The sequence below is a fragment of the Macaca thibetana genome, chromosome 3 (genome assembly GCF_024542745.1).
Source record: "Macaca thibetana thibetana isolate TM-01 chromosome 3, ASM2454274v1, whole genome shotgun sequence".
Classification (NCBI taxonomy): domain Eukaryota; kingdom Metazoa; phylum Chordata; class Mammalia; order Primates; family Cercopithecidae; genus Macaca; species Macaca thibetana.
The window spans coordinates 115906364-115929339 of NC_065580.1; the positions used below are offsets into that span (position 1 = coordinate 115906364).

Genomic DNA, 22976 nt, shown 5'->3' on the forward strand with positions numbered 1-22976 from the left:
CTGTGAACTTGCTAAGATGGGGAGAGTTGTCCCCACTAACACTGTCCTGGGCCTTGTTTCTTATGGTGTGGGGAGGGGTCTAGGTAAGGGAGCCGGAACCCCTAGTCAGAGATCTGGGGTCACCTCAGGGCAGGCCATTCTGTGTCCTCCTTCCCCTCCCTGGGCCTTCACTGCCTCCCCTGCAAAGTGGGCATGAAACCCTGCAGGGGGGCCAGGGATGGGGAGCTCTGTGAACCGAGCAGTGCTGGGCACAGAGGTAGGCTGTTACCGTCTTACATGGGGCACTTGAGGTCACCCTGCCCAGAGAAAAGTGATCTGGACATGATCAAGAGTGATCAAGTCACTTTCAGGGTCCATGTGAGGGGTCAGGCTCAGGTGAGGGTGCAGGATTCAGGTGAGGGGATCAGGCTCAAATGAGGTGTTCAGGGTTCAGGTGAGGGGTTCAGGGTTCAGGTGAGGGGTTCAGGGCTCAGGTGAGGGTTCAGGGCTCAGGTGAGGGGTTCAGGGCTCAGGTGAGGGTTCAGGGCTCAGGTGAGGGTATAGGGCTCAGGTGAGGGTTCAGGGCTCAGGTGAAGGGTTCAGGGTTCAGGTGAGGATTCAGGGCTCAGGTGAAGGGTTCAGGGTTCAGGGCTCAGGTGAAGGGTTCAGGGTTCAGGTGAGGGGTTCAGGGCTCAGGTGAAGGGTTCAGGGCTCAGGTGAAGGGTTCAGGGTTCAGGTGAGGGGTTCAGGGCTCAGGTGAGGGGTTCAGGGTTCAGGTGAGGGTTCAGGGTTCAGGTGAAGGGTTCAGGGCTCAGGTGAAGGGTTCAGGGTTCAGGTGAGGGTTCAGGGTTCAGGTGACGGGTTCAGGGCTCAGGTGAAGGGTTCAGGGTTCAGGTGAGGGTTCAGGGTTCAGGTGACGGGTTCAGGGCTCAGGTGAGGGTTCAGGGCTCAGGTGAGGGTTCAGGGTTCAGGTGAAGGGTTCAGGGCTCAGGTGAGGGTTCAGGGTTCAGGTGAAGGGTTCAGGGTTCAGGGCTCAGGTGAGGGTTCAGGGCTCAGGTGAAGGGTTCAGGGTTCAGGGTTCAGGTGAGGGTTCAGGGTTCAGGTGAAGGGTTCAGGGTTCAGGTGAGGGGTTCAGGGCTCAGGTGAGGGGTTCAGGGTTCAGGTGAGGGTTCAGGGCTCAGGTGAGGGGTTCAGGGTTCAGGTGAATGGTTTAGGGCTCAGGTGAGGGTTCAGGGCTCAGGTGAGGGTTCAGGGTTCAGGTGAAGGGTTCAGGGTTCAGGTGAGGTTTCAGGGTTCAGGTGAGGGTTCAGGGCTCAGGTGAGGGGTTCAGGGTTCAGGTGAGGGTTCAGGGCTCAGGTGAGGGTTCAGGGCTCAGGTGAGGGTTCAGGGTTCAGGTGAAGGGTTCAGGGTTCAGGTGAGGGTTCAGGGTTCAGGTGAGGGTGCAGGGTTCAGGTGAGGGATTCAGGCTTCAGGTGAGGGATTCAGGGTTCAGGTGAGGGATTCAGGCTTCAGGTGAAGAGTTCAGGGTTCAGGTGAAGGGTTCAGGGCTCAGGTGAGGGTTCAGGGCTCAGGTGAAGGGTTCAGGGCTCAGGTGAGGGTATAGGGCTCAGGTGAGGGTGTAGGGCTCAGGTGAGGGTGCAGGGTTCAGGTGAGGGTGCAGGGCTCAGGTGAGGATGTAGGGCTCAGGTCAGGGGTTCATGGCTCAGGTGAGGGTGCAGGGCTCAGGTGAGGGGTTCATGGCTCAGGTGAGGGGTTCAGGCTCAGGGGAGGGTCGATGGCTCAGGTGAGAGTGCAGAGCCATTACTGTGTTGGCTCTTTTTAAAGGAACAATTTATGGGAGCTAGTCATTGTGCACCCCAGTAGATGCAGGCCCCTGGGCTCTGTCACATTGACAGAGACACTAGCATCCAGTCCTGTAGTTTGAGGGTGAAAGGGGGTGACAAGGTAGGTACAGTATACAGCCCCACTTTAGAGAATCTTGAATAGTGGGAGGGGAAGAGTGAGAATGCTCAGAAGAAGGGGGTTTTGTTGTTTTGAAGAGTGGAGATTTGTACCTACCTTTAGGGGCCAGAGAAAGTGAAGTTGAGAGGTAGGCAGTGAGACCAAGGAAGGAGTACCGCATTTCTGGAGAGGAGGTGGGGTCAGAGCTGCTGTGGGGGTGCAGAAACTTTGGCCTCCCTCAGAAGCCAGGCTGGCCAGGAGGAGCAATGACAGTGGGGCATTCATGGGGTCCCACTTTCCTATCACCTCATTTGACCTTGAGAAGGCCCCCAGGGGTGAGTGGGTGATGTTCATCCGATTTTACAGATGGAATTTCACCCAGAACATGAGGACTGTGAGGGAATTGAGGTTCTGAGCCTCAGCTGGGTGCACTGCGCAGCCCTCCCCATCCTCCCCATGCGATTTATTTCCGTGTCCGTAGAAGGGGATATACTGGAAGCTGAATGAGGTAGCAAAGACCTTTATTTCAAGCCCTGGTTGTCTTTCCTGACCAGGGCTTTTAGCCTCCCCCAAATTTGCTTCAGGATTCCATGCATCACATTGGCTTTTAGAGGCCTTTGGTGTGGTTTGAGAATCGAAACTTTTGGACGTGGGTTGTGGTTTTGTTTGCTGCTCTATTCTTGGCACGTTCCCCTATGCCTGGCGTGAAGTAGGCACCGAGCAAATGAATCCCAGTGCCCTGGGGTGGCTATAGCTGTCAGGATCGCATTCCCAGCCCGAGAGGCAGAATGTGTCTCATTCACAGCATTTCTTCTTGCCCCTTGTGTGTTTGAACAGATATTTCCAGGCCTGATTCTCTCAGATATAAAACCGGCCAAGAGGATGAAGTTCAAGACTGTCTGCTACCTGCTGGTGCAGCTCATGCACTGCCGAAAGATGTTCAAGGCCGAGATCCCCTTCTCCAATGTCATGACCTGCGAGGACGATGACAAGGTAGGAACAGCCAGGGAACCTGCCATGCTGGAGCTGCCAGGGACTGATCTGTCTCCTGCCCTCCCAATATGGACCCCGTGCGATTTGGCTAGATCAGAACTCCCTGTTTACATGTGGATAATCTTGTAAATGCTGCTCAGAGCTGAGCTACTTTTTATTTCCTGCAAAAGTCATTATAGTGTACTTTTTTGCTCCTTGGCATTCTTTGTATTTATCCATAATCTATGTATTTATTTGTGTTTATCCATAAATCCAAGCTAAAATTCCCCATCTGCTGTCTAAATAGCCTCTGAGGGTATTCATTCTGGGCAGATGTGCTGGACCCTCCCTCCTTAGGTGGATGTCACACTAAGCCTGGCCCTACCCACCTGTCATCCTTGCCCCCAGCGTCCAAGCCTATGCCTCATCTGTCTGTGCCTGTGCGGCTTCCTGGCTCCCTCTCTGTGCAGGAGTGCACTGCCTGCAGATGGCCTTCCCCTGTTACTCTCGGTCTGCAGCCCACCCAGGACGTCCAGATGGGCAAAACACCAAAACACTGTCTTCTCAGCAGTCTCCACCTCTGACCCCTTGCCCACAGCACCTGATTCCCTACCCCTGGACTCCAGGTTTCCCAGCTTTGCATCAGGTGCTGTGGGCAGGGCGAGCCTGGAAGCCTGGGCTTTTACAGTTCCAGTGTCACTCCTTCATCACCATCTGCCCCCCAGACAGGGCTCCCTACTGCCGCTGCCTTGTGATGAGTGAAAGCAAGTCAGAAATGGGGAGGAGAATAGCGTCTCCACTGCAGGAGGCATCAAAGGTGGTGATGGGGCACGACAGGCAGGTGGTCTCTGCAGGGATGTCTGCGGTAGTCCCAGTAGGGCGTATGCCTAGGACGAGAGGAATAGGTGCAGTCTGTGTGCACACAGCAGTCCCCACCTGCAGCAGTCACCCTCTGCGGGCGTCCGGGCCTGTTACCACTCTCTTCTCTCCCCCTCTGCTACCCGCACCTCCAGACTCAGCCCAGGCCTGCCAGTGTCAGCGTTTGGTGGAGCCCAGCCTTGGAGCTGGAGTTAGGCGTCAGGTGGGAGAGTGCGTTGTGCCATCTGTGACCTTGGCGCTGCTTTTGTGAGCACACGTGTCCGGAGTTCAGGGGAACGGCTTGCTAAGGCTCTTGGACAGACTGGGACCACCTCAGACTGTCCTCTTCCTCAGGGTCCCTGTTCCCCAGCTGTGCTCATTCCGGGGTGTGGGAGCCAGGGCAGCGGGGACTGGCCTCTAGGTGGCGGTGTTGCACAAGGGCCCAGTCTCTGCCAGGAGGGCAGGAGCTGTTAAAGAAAATTATTTGACCAGCTTGGTGGGCTCGGTGGCTCATGCCTGTAATCCCAGCACTTTGGGAGGCTAAGGTGGGTGGATCACAAGGTCAGGAGTTCTAGACCAGCCCGACTAACGTGGTGAAACCCCATCTCTACTAGAAATACAAAAATTAGCCAGGTGTGGTAGCGCGTGCCTGTAGTCCCAGCTACTCCGAAGGCTGAGGCAGGAGAATCGCTTGAACCCAGGAGGTGGAAGTTGCAGTGAGCCAAGATCGTGCCACTGTACTCCAGCCTGGGTGGCATAGTGAGACTCCGTCTCAAAAAAAAAAAAATTATTCAATGACACTTGCTAAAACACAGTAAGACAGTCTGTATGTGGGACCATAGCTATGGCATAGGAACCCCAGCAGTGGCAGTGGAGTTGTGCTATTGAGGGGAGAGGCTGGACTCAGCTCCTAACAGAAGGAGGGTAGTGAGGGGTCAGTGGATGGAAAATTTCTGAGAGGAAACATAGGGGTAAGGGGATTCTGGCCAACTGACCTAGCATGATTCTTGCTGAAGACAAGTCTAGGTGATCAGGCTTCCCCTGGGGGCTGGTGGAGGGTGAGGAACCTGATCAGATAGGAGGGGGATAGGATATTGAGGGTGGGGTGTTCCTGCTAAAACTGGATTTTATAAGGAAGTGCACCACTGGGCCTAGGAGAAGTTTCAGAGCCTGGCTGAAATTTGGTCAAGCAGAGAAAATGTGTCAGACCCCACACATCTGATGCCTCTCCTGTAGGTTCAGATCCATCCCTCACTGAGTGGCCTGGACGTCCTCCTGGGGATTTGGTCTCCCACCCTGCAACGGGGGCAACTGTGCACGTAGCTTCAGGTCCTGCCCAACAGCCACTGTCACCAGTGCTGCAAGGATGAGCTCCTGCCATCAGCCCTTACCCCCCAGGGCATTCACGCCAGCTGTTTCTTCTCTCAGCAGTTTCTCCTGATCGTAAACATAATTGATTATGGAAAATATGGAGAAACACAAAAATGCACAAGGGAGAAAATGAAAAGCATTTATCTGCAATCCTACCATCCCACAAAAAAGCTATCATGAACATTTTGTTCCTTCCAGTTTCTTAAGTGTGTGTGTCTGTATTTTTTAAATAAAGTTGATGATACACAGGCAGTTTGGTTGCTCATTGTTTTTTTTTATTTTTTGCTTGCAAATATATCATAAACATTTTCTTATAGTATTAAATACTTATCATAAATATGATTTTTTGGTCCTTATTTTATTTTATAAGTTCTGGGATACAGGTGCAGAATGTGCAGGTTTGTTACGTAGTATACATGTGCCATGATGGTTTGCTGCACCCATCAACCCGTCATCTAGGTTTTAAGCCCCGTATGCATTAGGTATTTGTCCTAATGCTCTCTCTTCCCTTTCCCCCACCCCCTGACAGGCCTCCATGTGTGATGTTCCCCTCCCTGTGTCCATGTATGCTCATTGTTCAACTTCTACTTGTGAGTGAGAACATGCGGTATTTGGTTTTCTGTTCCTGTGTTAGTTTGCTGAGGATGATGGTTTCCAGCTTTATCCATATCCCTGCAAAGGACATGAACTCATTCTTTTTTATGGTGGCAAAAAATATGATTTTAAAAAATCATTATATAGATTTCCAGCCTAAAGAGAAACCATTTACTTAACCTCCATTGATATTTAGTTTATTTCTGTTATGTTTAAATGAAGCAAATCGTGGACAGAGCTTTTGGTCATGAAAGTACGTTTACTTCTCTGATGGTTTTGTGTAGTGGAATCCAGAGAGTCAAGTGTCTGCCTGAGTGTGTGCAGCCTGTTAGGGTTGTTATGCTCATCGCCCACTGGGCTCACCAGGTGGGGAACATGACATTGCCTGCCTGAGTCAGCGTGGGACACGCCTCTATTCCAGTTTCCTAATACCTGGTAGCACAGTTGTCTCCTCTAATAGGTACACCCAGAAGCCTCCCAGTTCGGTCTCTCTCTCTTTTTATTGAGTGCTGCTTTTGTTCTTCTCTTCTTAAATATTTAAGCTTGAATTAAAAAATAAAAGCAACATTCACACATGATACAAAAATTAAGTCCTCCAAGATGTTTGCCATTTTGTATTTCCTTCTAGAAAAACAATTTGGGTGTGCACCAGAGATTAATGCAAATAGTTTATCATTTTGTCATCCATGCTCTTTTCACTAGGTGACAGACTTTAGAAATCTTGGAGTAATTTCTAAGTGGCTGGATGGCCTCCCGCTGCAGGAGGGAGGGAGGGATGTGACTTCAACACTGGCTTGTTGGTTGGTGGGGACTTTTATTTCTAGAAGTTGGTCTCATGTCTACTGGTGTCGTGAACATCCTTTTTTCACAAATGTCTTACTACATCTTACGAGGATAGCCTGGGGTATTTCTTTGTACTGGAATTGCTGGATTAAATGGTGTATCTGTTTTAATTTCGGATAGCTGTTGCCAAATTGTTCTCTCTCAAGCACTTGCTGTGCTCGCTCCCACCACCGATGCACCTGAGCCTTGGTTTCCTTAATGGAGTCAGCTCTGTGTTTTAGCATGGTTTAAAAAATCACTGGTATGCTCAATGCTCAATGTCTTTTCTTCTCTGTTTCTGATCCACCTAGGGGCTCTCCTACCCCATCTCCTGGGCATTTTGTTTAAACATGGCTAGGAATTTTTAAAAAATATAACTTCTACCATATCTATCTGAATTTAATGAAGATAAAATTTCAGCTTGTTTGGGCCACACTTTTTGAAACCGATTGCAATAATGTTTTACTTAATTCTGTTGCATTTTTTGGATCTACAATAGTATGTTTTTCAAATCGTGATAATTTTGCTTTCTCTTTTTCATCCTATGTTAAATGATTGCAGTAGGGTGGGCATTCTTTTTTGTTCTGGCTATAATAGTTAAATAGGGTTTTACTGCTAATTGTGATGCTTTGGGTTAGGAGTAATAGTATATGGCTAATTATTTCAAGAAAGTGATCCCTTTGAGTTAGCTTTTGGATTTTTTCTTTTGATAAGTGGATGTTGAATTTTAGAAAATACTCTTGAGTAGGTATTAAGATGCTTAGCCTGGTGGTTCCCCCTCTGACTGTTAATATGGTCAGTGATATCACTGCATCCTCCAGGATTCTTTTGACATTGTAGGAGCCTCACCTTCCTGTCCATCCCTGTGGCCTTGGGCTCCTCCTGGTACACTTTCGGAGATGTGTGTATCATCTACTCACTGAAGGACATCCACTTTCCTGTCAATGTGTTGGCCATTCTCGTGGCTGCCCGTCACAGCCCAGGACTGTGATTTATGACTGTGGAGGACAGTCAGTAACCCAGGACATAGCAGGTGAGCTGACAGGCAGAAGATGCTGGGTGGTGACAGGGTTTGGAGGTGTGACTGACCTGAGGGTGGACCAGTGTCTATCACTCCTGACTTGAGGGAGGATCCATGTCCATTAGCACCAACCGGAAAATGGACCTGTGTTCATCAGCCCCGACCACAGGGAGGATCTGTGTTCCTCAGTCCCTGATCTGAGAGAGAACTCGTGTCCATCAGCCCCTGAACTGAGAGTGGACCTGGATCCATCATTCCCTGACCTGAGGGTGGACCTGTGTCCATCATTCCCTGATCTCAAGGTAGACCTGTGTCCATCATTTTCTCACCTGAGGGTGGACCTTTGTCCATCGGCCCTGACCACAGGGAGGATCTGTGTCCCTCAGTCCCTGACTTGAGGGTGAACCTGTGTCCTTCAGTCCCTGACCTGAGGGTGAACTTGTGTGGGTCTGCCCCAACTGGAGGGTGGACCCATGTCCATCCACCCCGACTTAAGGCTGGACATGTGTCCGTCAGCCCTGACCTCAAGGTGGATCTGTGTCCATCAACCTTTCACGTGAACTCTCAGAACTATCAGACCAGGGAGCAGTTGATACTGACCATTGGTCTTCTGAACAAGCCCAACCTCAGGTAAATAACCAGTGACCGGCAGGAGACTCAAGTCAAGGTCTGCTTGTCTGGGGTTGTAGCCTGAATGGGCAATGAAAAAGCTACTGGGTGCAGCAGAGATTTGCACTGGCAAGGACTCTGAGCATGGTTTCCTCATCTCCAGCTTCAGGACAAAGTTTCCCCTTGAATATGGAGGTTTTTACCTGGAATCATCCCTTTCAATGGAATCATACAGTATGTGATCTCTGAAGTTGGCTTTTTCTTCATCTAGCATTATGCCCTTGGGATCCATCCAAGTTGTGTGTGTTAATAGGGCCTTCCTTTCATTGCTAAATAGTCCTTCATGGTATGGATAGACCACTGTTTGTTCAGCCATTTGCTTGTTGAAGGACATTTCTGTTTCCAGTATTTAACTTTCACAAATAAAGGTGCCATAAACATTGCTGTGTGAAATTTTGTGTGCACATACACGTTAACTCTTCTAGGATAGATGCCCAGATGTGTGATTGATGGGTCATGTTTAGATTTTTTTTCATAAACTGCCGAACTGTTTTCCAGAGTGTCTATTTTATATCCGCATCCCCAGTGTATGAAGGATCCAGTTCCTCTGCATCCTCACCAGCATTTGGTGTTCTCTCTCTCTCTCTCTCTCTCTTAAATATAGCTATTCTAATAAGTATGTTGTGATACTTCACTGTGATTTTATTTTTGCATTTCACTGATGGCTACGGATGTTGAGCATCTATTCATGTGCTCATTTTTTATCCATATGTTCTCTTGCCTTTTGGTGAACTGTCTGTTCATGTCTTTTGTCTGCTTTCTAATTGGATTATTTGATTTTTTTTGTGCTGTTCATTTTCGAGAGTTCATGGTATATTCTAGAAATGATTCTTTTGTTAGAGATGTGGTTTGCAATTATTTTCTCTCAGTCTGTAGCTTGTCTTTTCATAGAACAGATGTTTTCAGTTTTGAAGATAACCAATGTATTGATTTTTCTCTTTTATGATTCATGTTTTTGGTGTCATATCTAAAAACCTTTTACATAGCCCAAGTCCCCAAATTTTGACATACATTTTACTCTAAGAATCTTACAGTTTTACATTTAATAGTTAAATCTATGATCCATTTTGAGTTCATTTTTTATAAGGTGTAAGTTTCACTTATTTTTTAGATTTTATTTTTGCTTATGGATATCTGGTTGCTCCAGCACCATTTGCTGAGAAGCTATCCCTCCTTCATTGAATTGCTTTTGAACTTTTGTCAAAAGTCAGTTGGCCATACTTATGTGAGGCTATTTCTGGGTTCTCTATTCTGTTCCATTTATCTATTTATCTGTCTGTCTGCCAACACCATACTGTCTTGATTAATGTAGTTGTATAAGTCTTAAAATCAGGTACAGTGATTCTTCTTACTTTATTGTTTTAAAGAAAAGTGGGCTATTCTAGTCCCTTTTCCTTTCTGTTTGCATGAATGTGGTATGCCTCTTCATTTGTTCAGATTTTCTTTGATTCCTTTCATCAGCATTGTGAGGTGTTCAGCATACGAGATCTCGCCATGTTTTGTTAGATTTACATCTTGTATTTCATTTTTCTCAGTGATTATAAATGATACTACATTTTAATATTGGTCTTCCTTTTTACATCACTAGTATAAAGAAGTACCATTTTTTTATGTTTATCTTTTATACTGTCACCCTGTAGAACTCACTAATTTGTTCTAGGAGATTATATATATATATATGTGTGTGTGTGTGTGTGTATATATATATGTGTGTGTGTATATATATATATTCCTTGGGATTTTCCATGTAGATCATTATGTCATCTGAAACTAGAGACAATTTTCTTTCTTTCCCATCTGTATGCCGTTTACTTCCTTTGCCTTATTGCACTGACTGGGGTTTTTAGCACTGTGTTGAATAGAAGTGGTGAGAACCAACATCATGTACTTTATCCAGATCATAGAAGGAATGCGTTCTGTCTTTCATGATTAAGTATGATGTTAGCTACAGGCATTTAGTAGATGTTCTTAATCAAGTTGGAGAAGTTCCCCCTCAATTCCTAGTTTTCTGATAATTTTTATCATGAATGGGTATTGAATTTTGTCAAATGATTTTTCTGTATCAATTGACTTTCCTCTTTAACCAGTTCATCTGGTGGTTACATTGATGTTCAAGTATTTAACCAGCCTTTCATCCCTATAATTGTTTATTCTATAAAATTCGAATTTGCTGAATTTTATTTGCTAATATTTTGTTAGATTGTTTTATATCTACATCCATGAGGGATATTGGCCTGTAGTTTCCTCTTTTGTACTATCTTAGTTTTCTCTTTTGTACTATCTTTGTCTAGTGTTGGTATCAGGGTAATACTGACTTTATAAAGTGACTTGGGAAGTGTTGCTTCCTCTTCTATTTTCTGGAAGAGATTGTTTAAAACTGGTGCTAATTCTTTAAACATTTGCTAGAATTTGTCAGTGAAACCATCTGGGCATGGAGGTTACTTCTTCAGGAATTTTTAAATTATAAAGTCAATTTCTTTAGAAATTATAGGATTTTTCAATTTACCCTTTATGTTGGATGAGTTGTGGTAGTTGTGTTTCAAAGAATAGTTCATTTGATCTAAGTTGTCAAATTTATGTGTGTAGAGTTGTTTATAATATTCCTTCATTAACCTTTTGATGCCTGCACAGTATGTAGTAAAATTTCATTTTATTTCTAAATTTGTTAGTGTCTTTTCACTCCTATTTTTCAGCCTTGCAGTGATTTGCCAACTTTATTGATATTTTCAAAGAACCAGCTTTTGGTTTCATTGATTTTCTCTTTTTTTTTTTTTTTTTTTCTTTTTATTGAATTCTTCTCTTTGTTATTTCCTTTCTACAGTTAGCTTTGAGTCTATTTTGCATTTCTTTTTCTAGTTTGTTAACATGGCAATTAAATTATCGATTTGAGACTTTTTCTTTTTTCTTATATAGGTATTTAGTACTATTAATTAGCTTTCAGCACTGCTTTAGCTGCATCCCGTAGATTTTGGCATATGTTCATTCAGATGAGTATATATATATGTCTGTATTTTTTTTCTTCCTTGAGACTTCCCCTTTGACCTATGGCTTATTTAGAAATGCTTGGAAATTTTCCTGTTATCTAACTTACTAGTTTTAGTTTGACTCTGTTTTGGTCTGAGAGTACATGATGTGTATGATTTCAATTGTTTTAAATTTGTTGAGTTTTGTTTTATGGCCAAGGTCTCTTAATACATACTCTTGGGTACCTGAAAAGAATGTATTCTGCCATTGTTGCATGGAGTATTTTATAAATGTCAATTAGATCTTGTTGTTTGATGATGTCTTAGCTTATTTTATGTCTAGTTGTCCTACTGATTGTTCAAGAGAGATGTTGGCATCTCCAACTGTAATTGAGAATTTGTTTATTTCTCCTTAAATTCTCTCTCTCTTATTTTTTTCTTTTTTTTTTTTTTGACGGAATCTCTCTCTGTCACCCAGGCTGGAATGCAGTGGCGCGATCTCAGCTCACTGCAACCTCTGCCTCCTGGGTTCGAGCAATTCTCTGCCTCAGCCTCTCGAGTAGCTGGGATTACAGGCGCCCTCCACCATGTCCAGCTAATTTTTGTATTTTTAGTAGAGGCGGAGTTTCACCATTTTGGCCAGGCTGGTCTTGAACTCCTAACCTTGTGATCCACCTGCCTTGGCCTCCCAAAGTGCTGGGATTACAGGCGTGAGCCACCGCGCCTAGCTCTTTCTCCTTAAATTCTATCAGTTTTGGCTTCGTGTGATTGAAATTTCTATTGTTTTATGCATACACATTTAGGACTTCTATGTCTTCCTTTTACATTGACTCTTTAATCAGTTTGTAATGTCTCTCTCTATCCCTGGTAAATATTTTTTGCTCTGATATCTACTTTTTCTGTTACCACTACAGCCACTCCTACTTTCTTTAAAGTTTGCACGATGTATAATTTCTATTCTATTAATTTCAACCTGCATATATTGCTATATTTGAAGTGAGTTTCTTTAGACAGCATATATTTGGATCATATTTGTTAAATCATTTAGTACAGCCTCTTTTAATTGGTATATTTAGAATATCTACACTTAATGCAATTATTGATATGTTATGGGTAAGTCTGCTGTTTAACTTATTTTTTGTTTTCTGTTTGTACCTTCTGTTTTTATTTCTGTTTTTTTTCCTATGTTGCTGTGGTTTATGTGAGCAATTTTTAGAATTCCATTTTGATTTATATATAGTGCGTCTTGTTGCATACAATTTTTTGTGGTTTATCTAGATATATATTATTTTTACATAACATTACAGCCTACTGATGTCAACATTTTAACAAGTTTAGTGTAGAAACCTTACCTCTCTTTAAGTCCCTTTATCCTTCCCCATTTATAACATAAATGTCACAAATATTTCCTCTATATATATCAGACAATTCATAATCTTTGGTTCCACCAGAAAACATGTAGAAAATTCAAGAGAAGAAGGAAAGTATATTGTATTTACCCACATTTTTATCCTTTCTGTTATTTGTCTTCGTGATGTTCCAACATTCCTTCTTTTACTATTTTCTTTTTTTTGTTTCAAGAATTTCTTTTTGCTATTCTTAGGTTGATTATAAAGTCTTTCAACTTTCCTTTATCTAAAAATATTATAATTTTTTTTCACTTCTGAAGTATAATTTTGCTAGATATTGAATTCTGGGTTGACGGTTCTTGAGCACTTGACAAATGTTTTCCCACTTTTTTCTGGCTTCCATGGTTTCTGAAGAAATGACACTATCATTCTAATTTCTTCCCCTCCCCCCAAAAAATCAGATATCAGTTTTCTCATGCTGCTTTCAAGAATTTCCCTTTGTCTTTTGTTCTTGGAAGTTAATTGTGATGTGTGTTGGCATCTGTTTCTTTGAGTTTGCCCTGTTTGAGATTTTCTCACTTACTTCAATCTGTAGATTTATATCTTTTGCCAAACTTGGGACATTTTCTGCTATTATTTCTTTTAATATTTGTCCAGTCTCATACCCTTTTTCTTCCTTCTGGGACTCTGATGACATGAATGAATGTTAAAGCTTCCATTTTAGTTCCACAGTTCCAAAGGCTCTGTTTTTTTTTTTTTTTTTTTAAAGTCTGGTTTCTTTTCATTGTTCAGATTGGATAATTTCTGTGGCTCTGTCTTCTAGGTCAGGAATTCTTTACTCTGTGCACTTCAGTCTGCAGTTCAGCTCATCCATTGGATTTTAAATTTTGATTATTGTATTTTTCAGGTCTGTAATTTTTCAGGTCTGTAATTTTTATCTGTTCTTTCTTATGCTTTCTTTTATTCTGAGACTTTCTATAATTTGTTTCAGGTGTATCCATAATTACTTATTGAAGCATTTTTATAATGACTGCTTTAAAATCCTTGTCAGATAATTTTAACAGCTCTATCATCTTGAAGTTAGTATCTGTTGATTGTCTTTCTCATTCAAGTTGACATTTTTTAAAGTTTGATATTACGAATTTTTTTTTTTTTCATATCCTAGACATTTGGGTATTATGTTGTGATACTCTGAACCCTATTGAAATCTCTTCAGACTTTACAGCATTGGGGCAGTGCAGGTGGAATTCCAGGTTTCCTACTCATCCTCCATGACAGCCTGGCATTTGGCACCAAGGTGACACCTGGCACCTTGTTACCGTTGAGTAGATATGAATGTTCAGATTCCTTGTTTGGCCTCCACTGACAATGCAAGTGGGAGCTCATTACCACTCAGTGGAGACAAACATCTCCACTCCCTATTCAAGTTTCTCTGGCACTGTGTCAGTGGGGCCTTGGGTGTGCCTCCTCACAGCCTAATAAAGATCAAAGTCGAGGCTCCCCACATGGTCTTTGCTGGCCTGGGTGGAGCTGGGGGCACAGATTTTTTTTTTTTTAATGGTCTTTGGCTACAATAGGGTGGTATTGTCTAAAAGTTTTCTGTTTTGCTAGGTTGCCTTTTTTTTTTTGGCTGGAAAGAACAGGCTTTTGTGTGGGGGGCACTTTAAAAAAGTTTTTGGATGCCGGCTTCTCTGGTTTCTAGTCTGGGATAAATAAGGCAGAAAGAAACCCCAACGGACACCACCCACCCCACACTGTTTTCCTTTGAGTTGCAAGGTCCCTGAGATCACCCCCTTCTTTCCACCTTTCACAGTCTATGTGTTTATTTTGTATGTATTGTCAGTGTTTTTACCACTCAGTAGGAATAAAAACAAGTGTGTTCATTTCATCTTTTCTGGAACCGCATGGCTAGCCTGTTTTAATATTCTTATTTTCTTCTCAAGTGTGTTAAGTACCAGAGGTTCTGTTTATGAAGCACTGATAGTGAGCTGATGGCAAGTGGTTTTAAATTAGACTCTACTTTCCTTTTGGCAAATGGGTGCTTTCTTGAATCCCTCATGTGACATGTGGAAGCTGTGGAAGAGAGGCTCACTCTCTGTTCCCATCAGCCCTGGCCAGAGTGAGAGATTGGTGAAGCCACTCCTTTTGCCACCGTTTCTCTGTCTTAGAAGGAGGGGGTGGGACTCCTGCTCTTGTAACTCTGGGGCATCTCTTTCTGCATGTGTTGGGGTTTTATGAGTTTAGGAACCTGCTCTTACTGAGTGCTGTTCTCCGCACTGCACACGTGTTTAATCACGTAATCCTTGCTGCCATGCCATCACGCAGGGGCCATAAAACCCCCTTTACAGGTGTGGGAACCCCAACACTGGCTGCTGAGATGACTCACCTGCCATCTCACCACCAGCAGGGCAGAGCCATGATTATTAAATGTCAGATTCCCAAACCCGACCCTACCCTGCAGCAGATCAGGCTGGAGGGAGAGTACAGGTGCTTTTCTTCAGTAAGTGGAGAATTTGATGATATTCCTTTATTTCCATGATGGCTCCAGCGGAGGGCGTTGAGAACAGCCTCAGAAAAACTCAGAAACCGCTCATCTTTTTCTACCAACGTTGTCTACACCACCCCGGGCACTCGTGTCAACAGGTACATCAGCCGCCTCTTAGAAGCCCGCCAGACAGAGCTGGAGATGGCAGACCTGAACTTCTTTACCCTGAAGTACAAACATGTCGAACGGGAGCAAAAGGTAAGCAACTCTGGTTTTCGGCTCCACTGGTGCTGCTTGCGAAGGCGCTGCGTGGCTGGAGGAAGCCTTCAGCCATGATGGATTGACTTCTCTCTTACACAGTACCACCAGCTTCAGGACGAGTATTTCACCAGCGCTGTTGTTCTCACCCTCATCCTGGCTGCCTTATTTGGCCTTGTCTACCTTCTAATATTCCCACAGTGAGTATTTCTGTCAACAAGGTGAGGAACTCAACAAGAAGTCCTGGTTTCTGGGGTTCGTGATTGTATTTCTGTTATGTGCTCAAGCTTCGTCTCCCACAGTTACTGTCCCAATGTGCTCAACATTTCGGGGAAGACATTAGCCAGCCATCATTTCCTCATTTTCTCGTGTCAGTAGTGTAACAAGCCTTGATGGCATATGGCATGGGACTGGTCACTTTCCATTTTTAAATTCTGAGTTTACTTAATTCTAAGACACCACATAGTTTCATGTTTTTTCATCTATGCAACATACACCATTGCTGTAATAATAGCTTTCGGCTGGGTGTAGTGGCTCATGCCTGTAACCCCGGCACTTTGGGAGGCTGAAGCAGGAGGATTATTTGAGGCCAGTAGTTCGAGACCAACCTGAGCAATATAGCAACACTCTATCTCTACAAAAAATAATAATAATAATAATAATTAGCCGGACATGGTAGCACTTGCTTGTAGTCCCAGCTACTCAGGAAGCAGAGGCAGGAGGATGCCTTGAACTCAGGAGTCTAAGGCTGCAGTGAGCTATGATCTCACCACTACACTCCAGCCTGGATGACCTAGTGAGACCTTGTCTCTAAAAATAATAATAATAATAACAATAACTTTTGAGAAGAAATGGCACTGAATGAGCTCATTGGCTTCTAGATCTATGTTATTTTCAAAAACTTAAAATCAGGAAAAGTGGCCTCTTAAAAGGAAGAAAAACAGTAATTTAAATAACATTTAAACATCATATAAGTCAATGTGAGTTTGGCAGCTTTTATTTGTTTTTTATGTTTTTGCAAGAAAGACACCACTAGGTCTGTACTTGCCACTTTACTTTCAGGCGTACTCATCTCTTAATAAAAGCTACCTACGGGAATACTACCTCCTCTGAGTTTGAAAGCGCATGGAGGCCACCCCACACCTGCGGAGGAGGAGGGAGCTCAGCCCTGGGTGCTCTGCATCCTGCCCAGCCCACAGACACTGAACTCAGCAGCCTGCCTCCTGGGCCTGTTTGGGATTTAAGCGTTTTCTAAAAACGTCCTTCCCAGACAAAGCCCAGCTAGAGAATAGCTCTGCAAAGTCGGGGAAACTCCTGTCTTTCCATCATGAGGAAAAAGGCTTCCAGAAAAGTTCAGTGATTCTCAGCCTAAGCTAGATCTCTGCGGTGGGGGTAGGAGAAGTGGGAGGTCAACTCAGGAGGGGCCCCCTTCTCACTCAGGAACCCCAGATGCCCTTTCCTAAAAAAGAGAACCAGCCATGTCAGTCCCCAGAGACCCGAGTGGCAGGCCCTCTCCTAAAAAAGAGAACCAGCTGTGTCAGTCCCCAAAGACCTGAGTGGCAGGCATCCAGGTTAACGATGCTGCTTCCTCCTGAGGGCACAGGGGATGTGGAGGGAGGGGCCAATTCTCAGCCATCTCTTGGGTCCACCTCTCCTGATCCCCACCTATCAGTGACCCTCATGTTTTCTGTCCCCCAGGAGTGTGGCCGTCCTGCTCCTGCTAGTATTCTGCATCTGCTTCCTGGTGGCCTGTGTCCTGTACCTGCACATCACCCGGGTCCAGGTATGTGAGTGGCCCATGTCCTCTACCTGCATATCACCTGGTCAGGTATGTGGGTGGCCTGTGTCCTGTACCTACATATCACTTGGTCAGGTATGTGGGTGTCCTGTGTCCTGTACCTGCATATCACCTGGTTCAGGTATGTGTGTGGCCTGTGTCCTGTACCTACATATCACTTGATCAGGTATGTGGGTGGGGTGTCCTGTGTCCTGTACCTGCATATCACCTGGTTCAGGTATGTGGGTGGCCTGTGTCCTCTACCTGCACTTCACCTGGTTCAGGTATGTGGGTGGCCTCTGCCTGCCCACTGGGTGGGATGGGGTGGAATGGGGTGGGTTGGGGGAGGCAGTTCGGTTCCCTTATCTGCCTCGACAGGAAGAAAGAGTCTGCTCACATAGCACATGCTCATGAAGACCCAGTTCTGCACTGGGCACAATGCACTCCTCTGGGAGTATGCCCGGCGGGCACAATAGACTGGTGATTGGTACTGATTAAACAAATGAGCACAAGATACCGATCCTGTTCTGGAATGGAGAGTCTAGCAGCAGGACAGAAGAGGGATGCTTATTCTGCGTTTATGTCGCAGACTTTGGAGAGGGGTGACATTTTCCAGGAACATTGTGCTATCTGGGCCCTGATGCCTCATCTGCTTTGTCCTGTGGGCTATTGCAGGAAAGACCTGAGCTTTGCAGCCTTGTACTATCTGTGGCTCACTTGGGAGGACTCTGTAGTTCCTAAGCCTTCATTCCTTCATCACATTTCCCACCTTCATTTCTAAACGGCTCGTTTCCCTCAGCCGACCCCGGGGTGTCACTTCTGGCAGACCCAGTGTTATTTTTGCATAATTATTGAAAACAGCAACTTTTTGAAAAGATTAAATATAGTTTCATTTATTTAACTTTGTCATTATTCATAGGTACTATCTTGAGTTTTTAAATTTAAAAAATGCTAACTATTAAAACTTCATTCCTGTTTCTTAGACTTTTATAGATTAAGTGACATTTGGTTTGGCAAATTTTAAAATTTACCACTTCAAGTAAGATTGCTGTTTTTCATATAATTTCAAGTGAATGCAGGATAGATGGATGACAGTTTTTAAAGCCTATTCCTTTGTCCTCAATGGTGGGAACCAGTGTGCCTACCCGATGGTGTACAAATAGTGTAAGATATGCAGAAAATGTGAAAAGCCACTGGGCAAGAAGAGTGACCACAAAGCCGAAGCCAAGGAATGCACCGGCCTGGAAAGCTCTGGTCAGAGGTCCCAGCCCAGGAATACTGGTTCTTGTGAGTGGATGTACACTGCTTTCTGTGACTCCACGAGAACCTCGCAAGCCAGGTGGTGAGACGGGTCAGCCCCTTTCCCCCATGTGAGGAAAGCAGGCTCAGGCAGGCTAAGGGATGTGCTCATGAAAACAGGAAGCAAAATCTGCACCCAATCTGTCCATAAAAATAATATTCAAATTTAGAAACCCCTTGGTTCTAAAAAACACACGATCTGTGGAAGTGGGGCACTGAGACATCATCCCCCTTTTGTTAATAAGGGAGCTGCCCTCATGGCTGGGAACTTTGGCCAGAATGCTTCCAGGTGCCGACATTAAAAGAGGCTAGCCTGCAGTTATCCCATGAAGCTTCTTCTGTATTCCAGTGTTTTGTTCTCTTGGTGAACTCTGCCTTGGATGCCACTAGCTCCTTTCCTTCTGAATATTCACTCTCCCTTCTCACCCTCTTCTGTGAGCGAGCATAGAGCGTTTTTTTCCTAAGTATGCGGTTTGGAAGTGCCAGGCTCGAAAAGCAGTGGGGGTCCAGCTTTCCTGGGAGCACCATCAGTGGTGCTTACAGCTGATGTGGAGGAAGCAGAGCAGAGACTGAGCACCCAGACTTGTCAGCTAGGACAGGAGAGGGGATTCAGCTCACAGCCAGTGTGTACTGGGTCAGGGTTTGATTGAATCACAAGTGTTTAGGCTCCTGTTCACAGGGTCTGCACTGGGCTCTGAGCATCCCTGCTGACCCTAGGCCAGAGAAGAGGCCTGTGCGAATGGCTGTGGGGATGGAGGTGAGGGAGGTTTGCAGGAGGCCAGCAGGGGGTAGGTCAGGGCCACCCAGCAGAAGGCCATTGTGGCCTGAGTGGATGTGGCGGGTCATGCAGACAGAGTTAGTTCCAGAACACATCCCCAAGAAGGCTGAGTAGAAATGTTTCCCTCCCTGACATTGACAGTGTCCAGAGCCAGGGTGCCCAGGGCAGTGTGGCAGCTCCATGGCCCCTTGGGATCTTCACCCCTGTCTGGCTTCCCCATCCCCATCCGTCGGGGATGTGCCAACTCCAGGCTTGGGCTCCAGTTCTCTGGGCCCAGGGTTGCCCTCTGTGAAATGGCGGTGATGATGGCCCCCACCTCACTGGCTTGACATGAGGAGTCAGTGAGCTCATTTGTACAGTCTGTGGAGCAGGGCCTGGCAAGCACACGCTCAGTTGGTGTGTTCTGAAGTCAGATGAGACAGAGAAGGCTGAGTGGGGGTGGGGCAGTGGGTGGAGTTCATCCTGGGAATCAGGGTGGGGAGGTGCCTAATCCTGTCCGTCTTAACAGTGGGGAGGGCATGCAGAGTCCGTCTTTGTCATCTGTGGAGGGCGGCAGAGTTGACCCAAGGGTCCTGCTGAGAGTTGAAAGGGAATATCTGGGGCAGGATGTGGACTTTTTCTGTCCGGGTTGCAGGCTGAGGTTTGGATGGCTGGGCTGGAGAACATCAGGAGCGGGCAGAGGAGAGGAGGAAGCCTGGGAGGTGCACACTGGCTGGACCCCGGGTGCTGCAGGTGGGGCAGGCTGAGGTCAAGGCGTCAGGCACATTCAGAGGCCCTTGGCAGGACCCTGGGGACGTGGGCACGATGTGGTCCACAAGGTGGCTGGGTGTGCCTCAGATAAGCTGCTCGCACTCCTCCCACCCTGGCCTGGTGCTCACGGACCTGCATTTAAGCCCTGTTTTCCGGACCTGCATTTAAGCCCCGTTTTCCTTATCCTCCTTCTCGTCTTCCTAGAGCTCTAAGGGAGGCGGATGGGACAGGCTCAGGAGCGTGTTGCGTGCACCCAAGGCTGGCTAGGGTAGAGGCCACATCCCATCATAGGTCCCCAAGCCAAGGTGTGGAAGGTGGGAGGTGGTGGAAGGAAGATTTCCTCCAGTTATGATACTCGAGTTAAACAAGATGACTTTGAAGAAAAGAGAGAACCTTGGCAGAGATCCTTAAGTTGGGGGGAAGGGAGCCTCGCCGCACAGAGGGGAGTGCAGCACCACCAGAGACGGCCCAAGGGCTTCATTCTAGCCCCCGTGAGTGCAGACGGTCAGGAAATGGTGCCTGCTTTTTCTCCCTCTCATCCTCAGGTGACATCATCTCCCGAAGTGCCACCATGGCCACTTTGTCCATGAGCCCACTGGGATGACAGGAGTGGCTGAGGAAATAGAGTGACTGGTGTCCACAGTAGGGGTCGTCCTATCCACTGGATTCGAATTCTCCCCTGCTGAGGTCACCCTTTCGCGAACGTTTACATGGGACAAAGTATCTTAACATTTTTCACCCACTCGGAGAGGTTTATCTACATACTTTTTCCCCAGACCCCCTTGTCACTAATTTTCCAACCATGTCTTTCCCAACTCCCAGACCATCCAACCAAACCGTTGTCCACAGCTCATGAATCAGTGTATGACTGTACATCTCGCCATTTCTCCTTGGAAGCAAAGTGCCCACCCAGGACAACTGCCCAAAGTTCTGCCCACTGAGAGGATTTCCCTTCACCATTGTCCCTCAGGGCTGTGTCACATGGACTGAAGTGTTGCAGCTACCACAAGGCCTGAGCTTCTCTTACTCTGTCACCTAATCAGAGGGAGCTCCCCATGAGGCCATAGGTGCAGGCTGGGAGAGAGAAGGCAGGGTAGCAGGACTGTGGACTATGGTCATTGGGGCCACTTTGTCATGTCACTTACTTGTGCCTTAAGGGTCTGCTCGGAGCTGATCATATATATTAGCACTTATATTGGATGATGGAGGGCTGCTGTTCACACCTAACTTTATGGCTTGGTGGGTCAGGTAACACCCAGTTCATGATGGGCAGCTCAGGTCATACGGTAACTTGGTGGCCCACAGGTAAGGGTTCAGGCTCTACTTAGGCCCAGCAGCAAGCCAAGAGCATTTCTCAAAAGGAGAATAGTTACCTGCAAAAGATGGCAGGATCTTGCTCCAAAATCTTGTTCCCAGGCCTGTGGTATGGCTCCTGCATGGGGCCGTGCCAGTGGCTCTGGTGGCCTCCCTTAGAACACCGAGCTCACACCAGGTGGAAGTGGGGAAAGCAGATGATGGGAGGCTGCAGTGAGGATCAAGGACTTGCCCCCGCGTCTTGCCCAGAGGCCAAGATGGGACCGGGAGGGAAGTGCAGTGAGCCATGGTCAGTAAAGTGTTTGAGCCTCACACCGCTGCAGAGCAGCAGTTCTTCTGAGATCAGCAGAGACCACTGGGTTGGTGAAATACCCAGTGGTCTCTTGGGACTTAGGAAACCTAGAACTGGATCCCAGATCCATAACCCACCAGCTGGGTGAGTTGGGACACACTGCCCTGTCCTTTTCCATAGAAGCAGTGATACTGGACTGGGTGGCAGTTGTGCCACCTTTTTCTCAACTGTAGAGCAGAGATAGTAATGATCTGACTTCATGTGGGGGTTGAGGGAATAACCGTGTAGCCCGCCAAGGGCACCCCAGCTAGTCGGGGACTCTAGCAGGGTGAGTTGTTTTCTGTAAGGCCCCTGTGGGTGTTAATTTTAGTTTATATTTATACTTTCAGAAGTGTTAAGTGTAAAAAGGACTTCTTACTTTTATCCATGAAATCACTTTTTGATGATTTCAAAATGTCTTTATAATAAATAGATTTAAAATAAAATTTCTAATAACTTAAGAACTCTATAAAGCCTATGTGAGCAAAATAATAAAATGTATTTAGAGCATATCAAAGAAGACACAAATGAATGGAAATTTGTACCATTTCTGAAATGGAAGAATTCAATATAATGAAAATACCAAGTTAATCTATCCAGTTCACTTCAGTGCCAATCAAAGTTACAATGCGGGTGGAAGGAAGGGAAGTATTATTCTTTGTAATTTAAAGACTTATTTTAACTTTGGCAAGCTTTTCACCTGGGAGAATAAACAAATGAAAACAGCCAAGAGACCTGTGAGGAGGGTGAATAACGGGTGTGGACCTAGCGGCTTGCAGGTCATCTGCACATTCCACTGTAGGAGGTATTAACTGTGCACGTGACTCACCTTGGTAATCAGAGGGTATTTTCTAATTAACATTTCTTATTCAGTGTTTTCCAGGGTGCCTGACGATTCAGATTCGCACTGTCCTGTGTATTTTCATAGTGGTCTTAATCTACTCAGTAGCCCAAGGATGTGTGGTGAGCATCTCCAGCTTGCAGCATGCACTGGCGTGGGAGAGGGCATGGCATGGAGGAGCAGCCCAGAGGCCAGGACCCAGGGCTGCGGAGACAGGGAGTTCAGCAGAGACCTCTGGAACAGGCGTGGGGCCCCGAGAAGCGAGGGAACAAGAGACTTGACTTAGCAGAGGAAAATGCAAACTCTCCCTGGTGAAAGGAGCCTGGCTTCTTCATACAGTGCAGAGGACAGAAGCAGCGTGGAAAAACAGGACAGGGCAGGAGGAACAGGATGGAGCTGGGCAGCAGTAACAGGATGAAGCTGGGCCAGGAGGAACAGGATGGAACTGGGGGTTGGAGTGAAAGGATTGAAATGGGCAGGAGTAACAGGATGGAGTTTGTAGTGGGAGTAACAGGATAGAAGTGGGGCAGGAGTAACAGGATAGAAGAAGGCAGGAGTAACAGGACGGAGCTGGAGGCAGGAGGAACAGTACAGAGCTGGGGGC

General features: G+C 46.0%; 1 protein-coding gene across 5 annotated transcripts in view; it reads left to right on the forward strand.

Annotated features, from left to right (window-relative positions):
* The window catches only part of ADCY1 (adenylate cyclase 1), a 148741-nt gene that overhangs the window by 89830 nt on the left and 35935 nt on the right, over positions 1-22976 (forward strand). For 4 of the 5 annotated variants that reach the window (XR_007724071.1, XR_007724072.1, XM_050783368.1 and 1 more), the window contains exons 8-12: positions 2758-2913; positions 15088-15282; positions 15385-15482; positions 16981-17065; positions 22405-22494. Coding sequence is in view for 3 of the 5 variants with exons in the window: in XM_050783368.1 (XP_050639325.1) it covers positions 2758-2913; positions 15088-15282; positions 15385-15482; positions 16981-17065; positions 22405-22494 (624 nt within the window). In the remaining 2 variants the exon portion in view is untranslated. Of the gene's footprint in view, positions 1-2757; positions 2914-4986; positions 5361-15087; positions 15283-15384; positions 15483-16980; positions 17066-22404; positions 22495-22976 lie in introns of those variants that run through there. The other variant, XM_050783370.1, reaches the window with a different exon arrangement.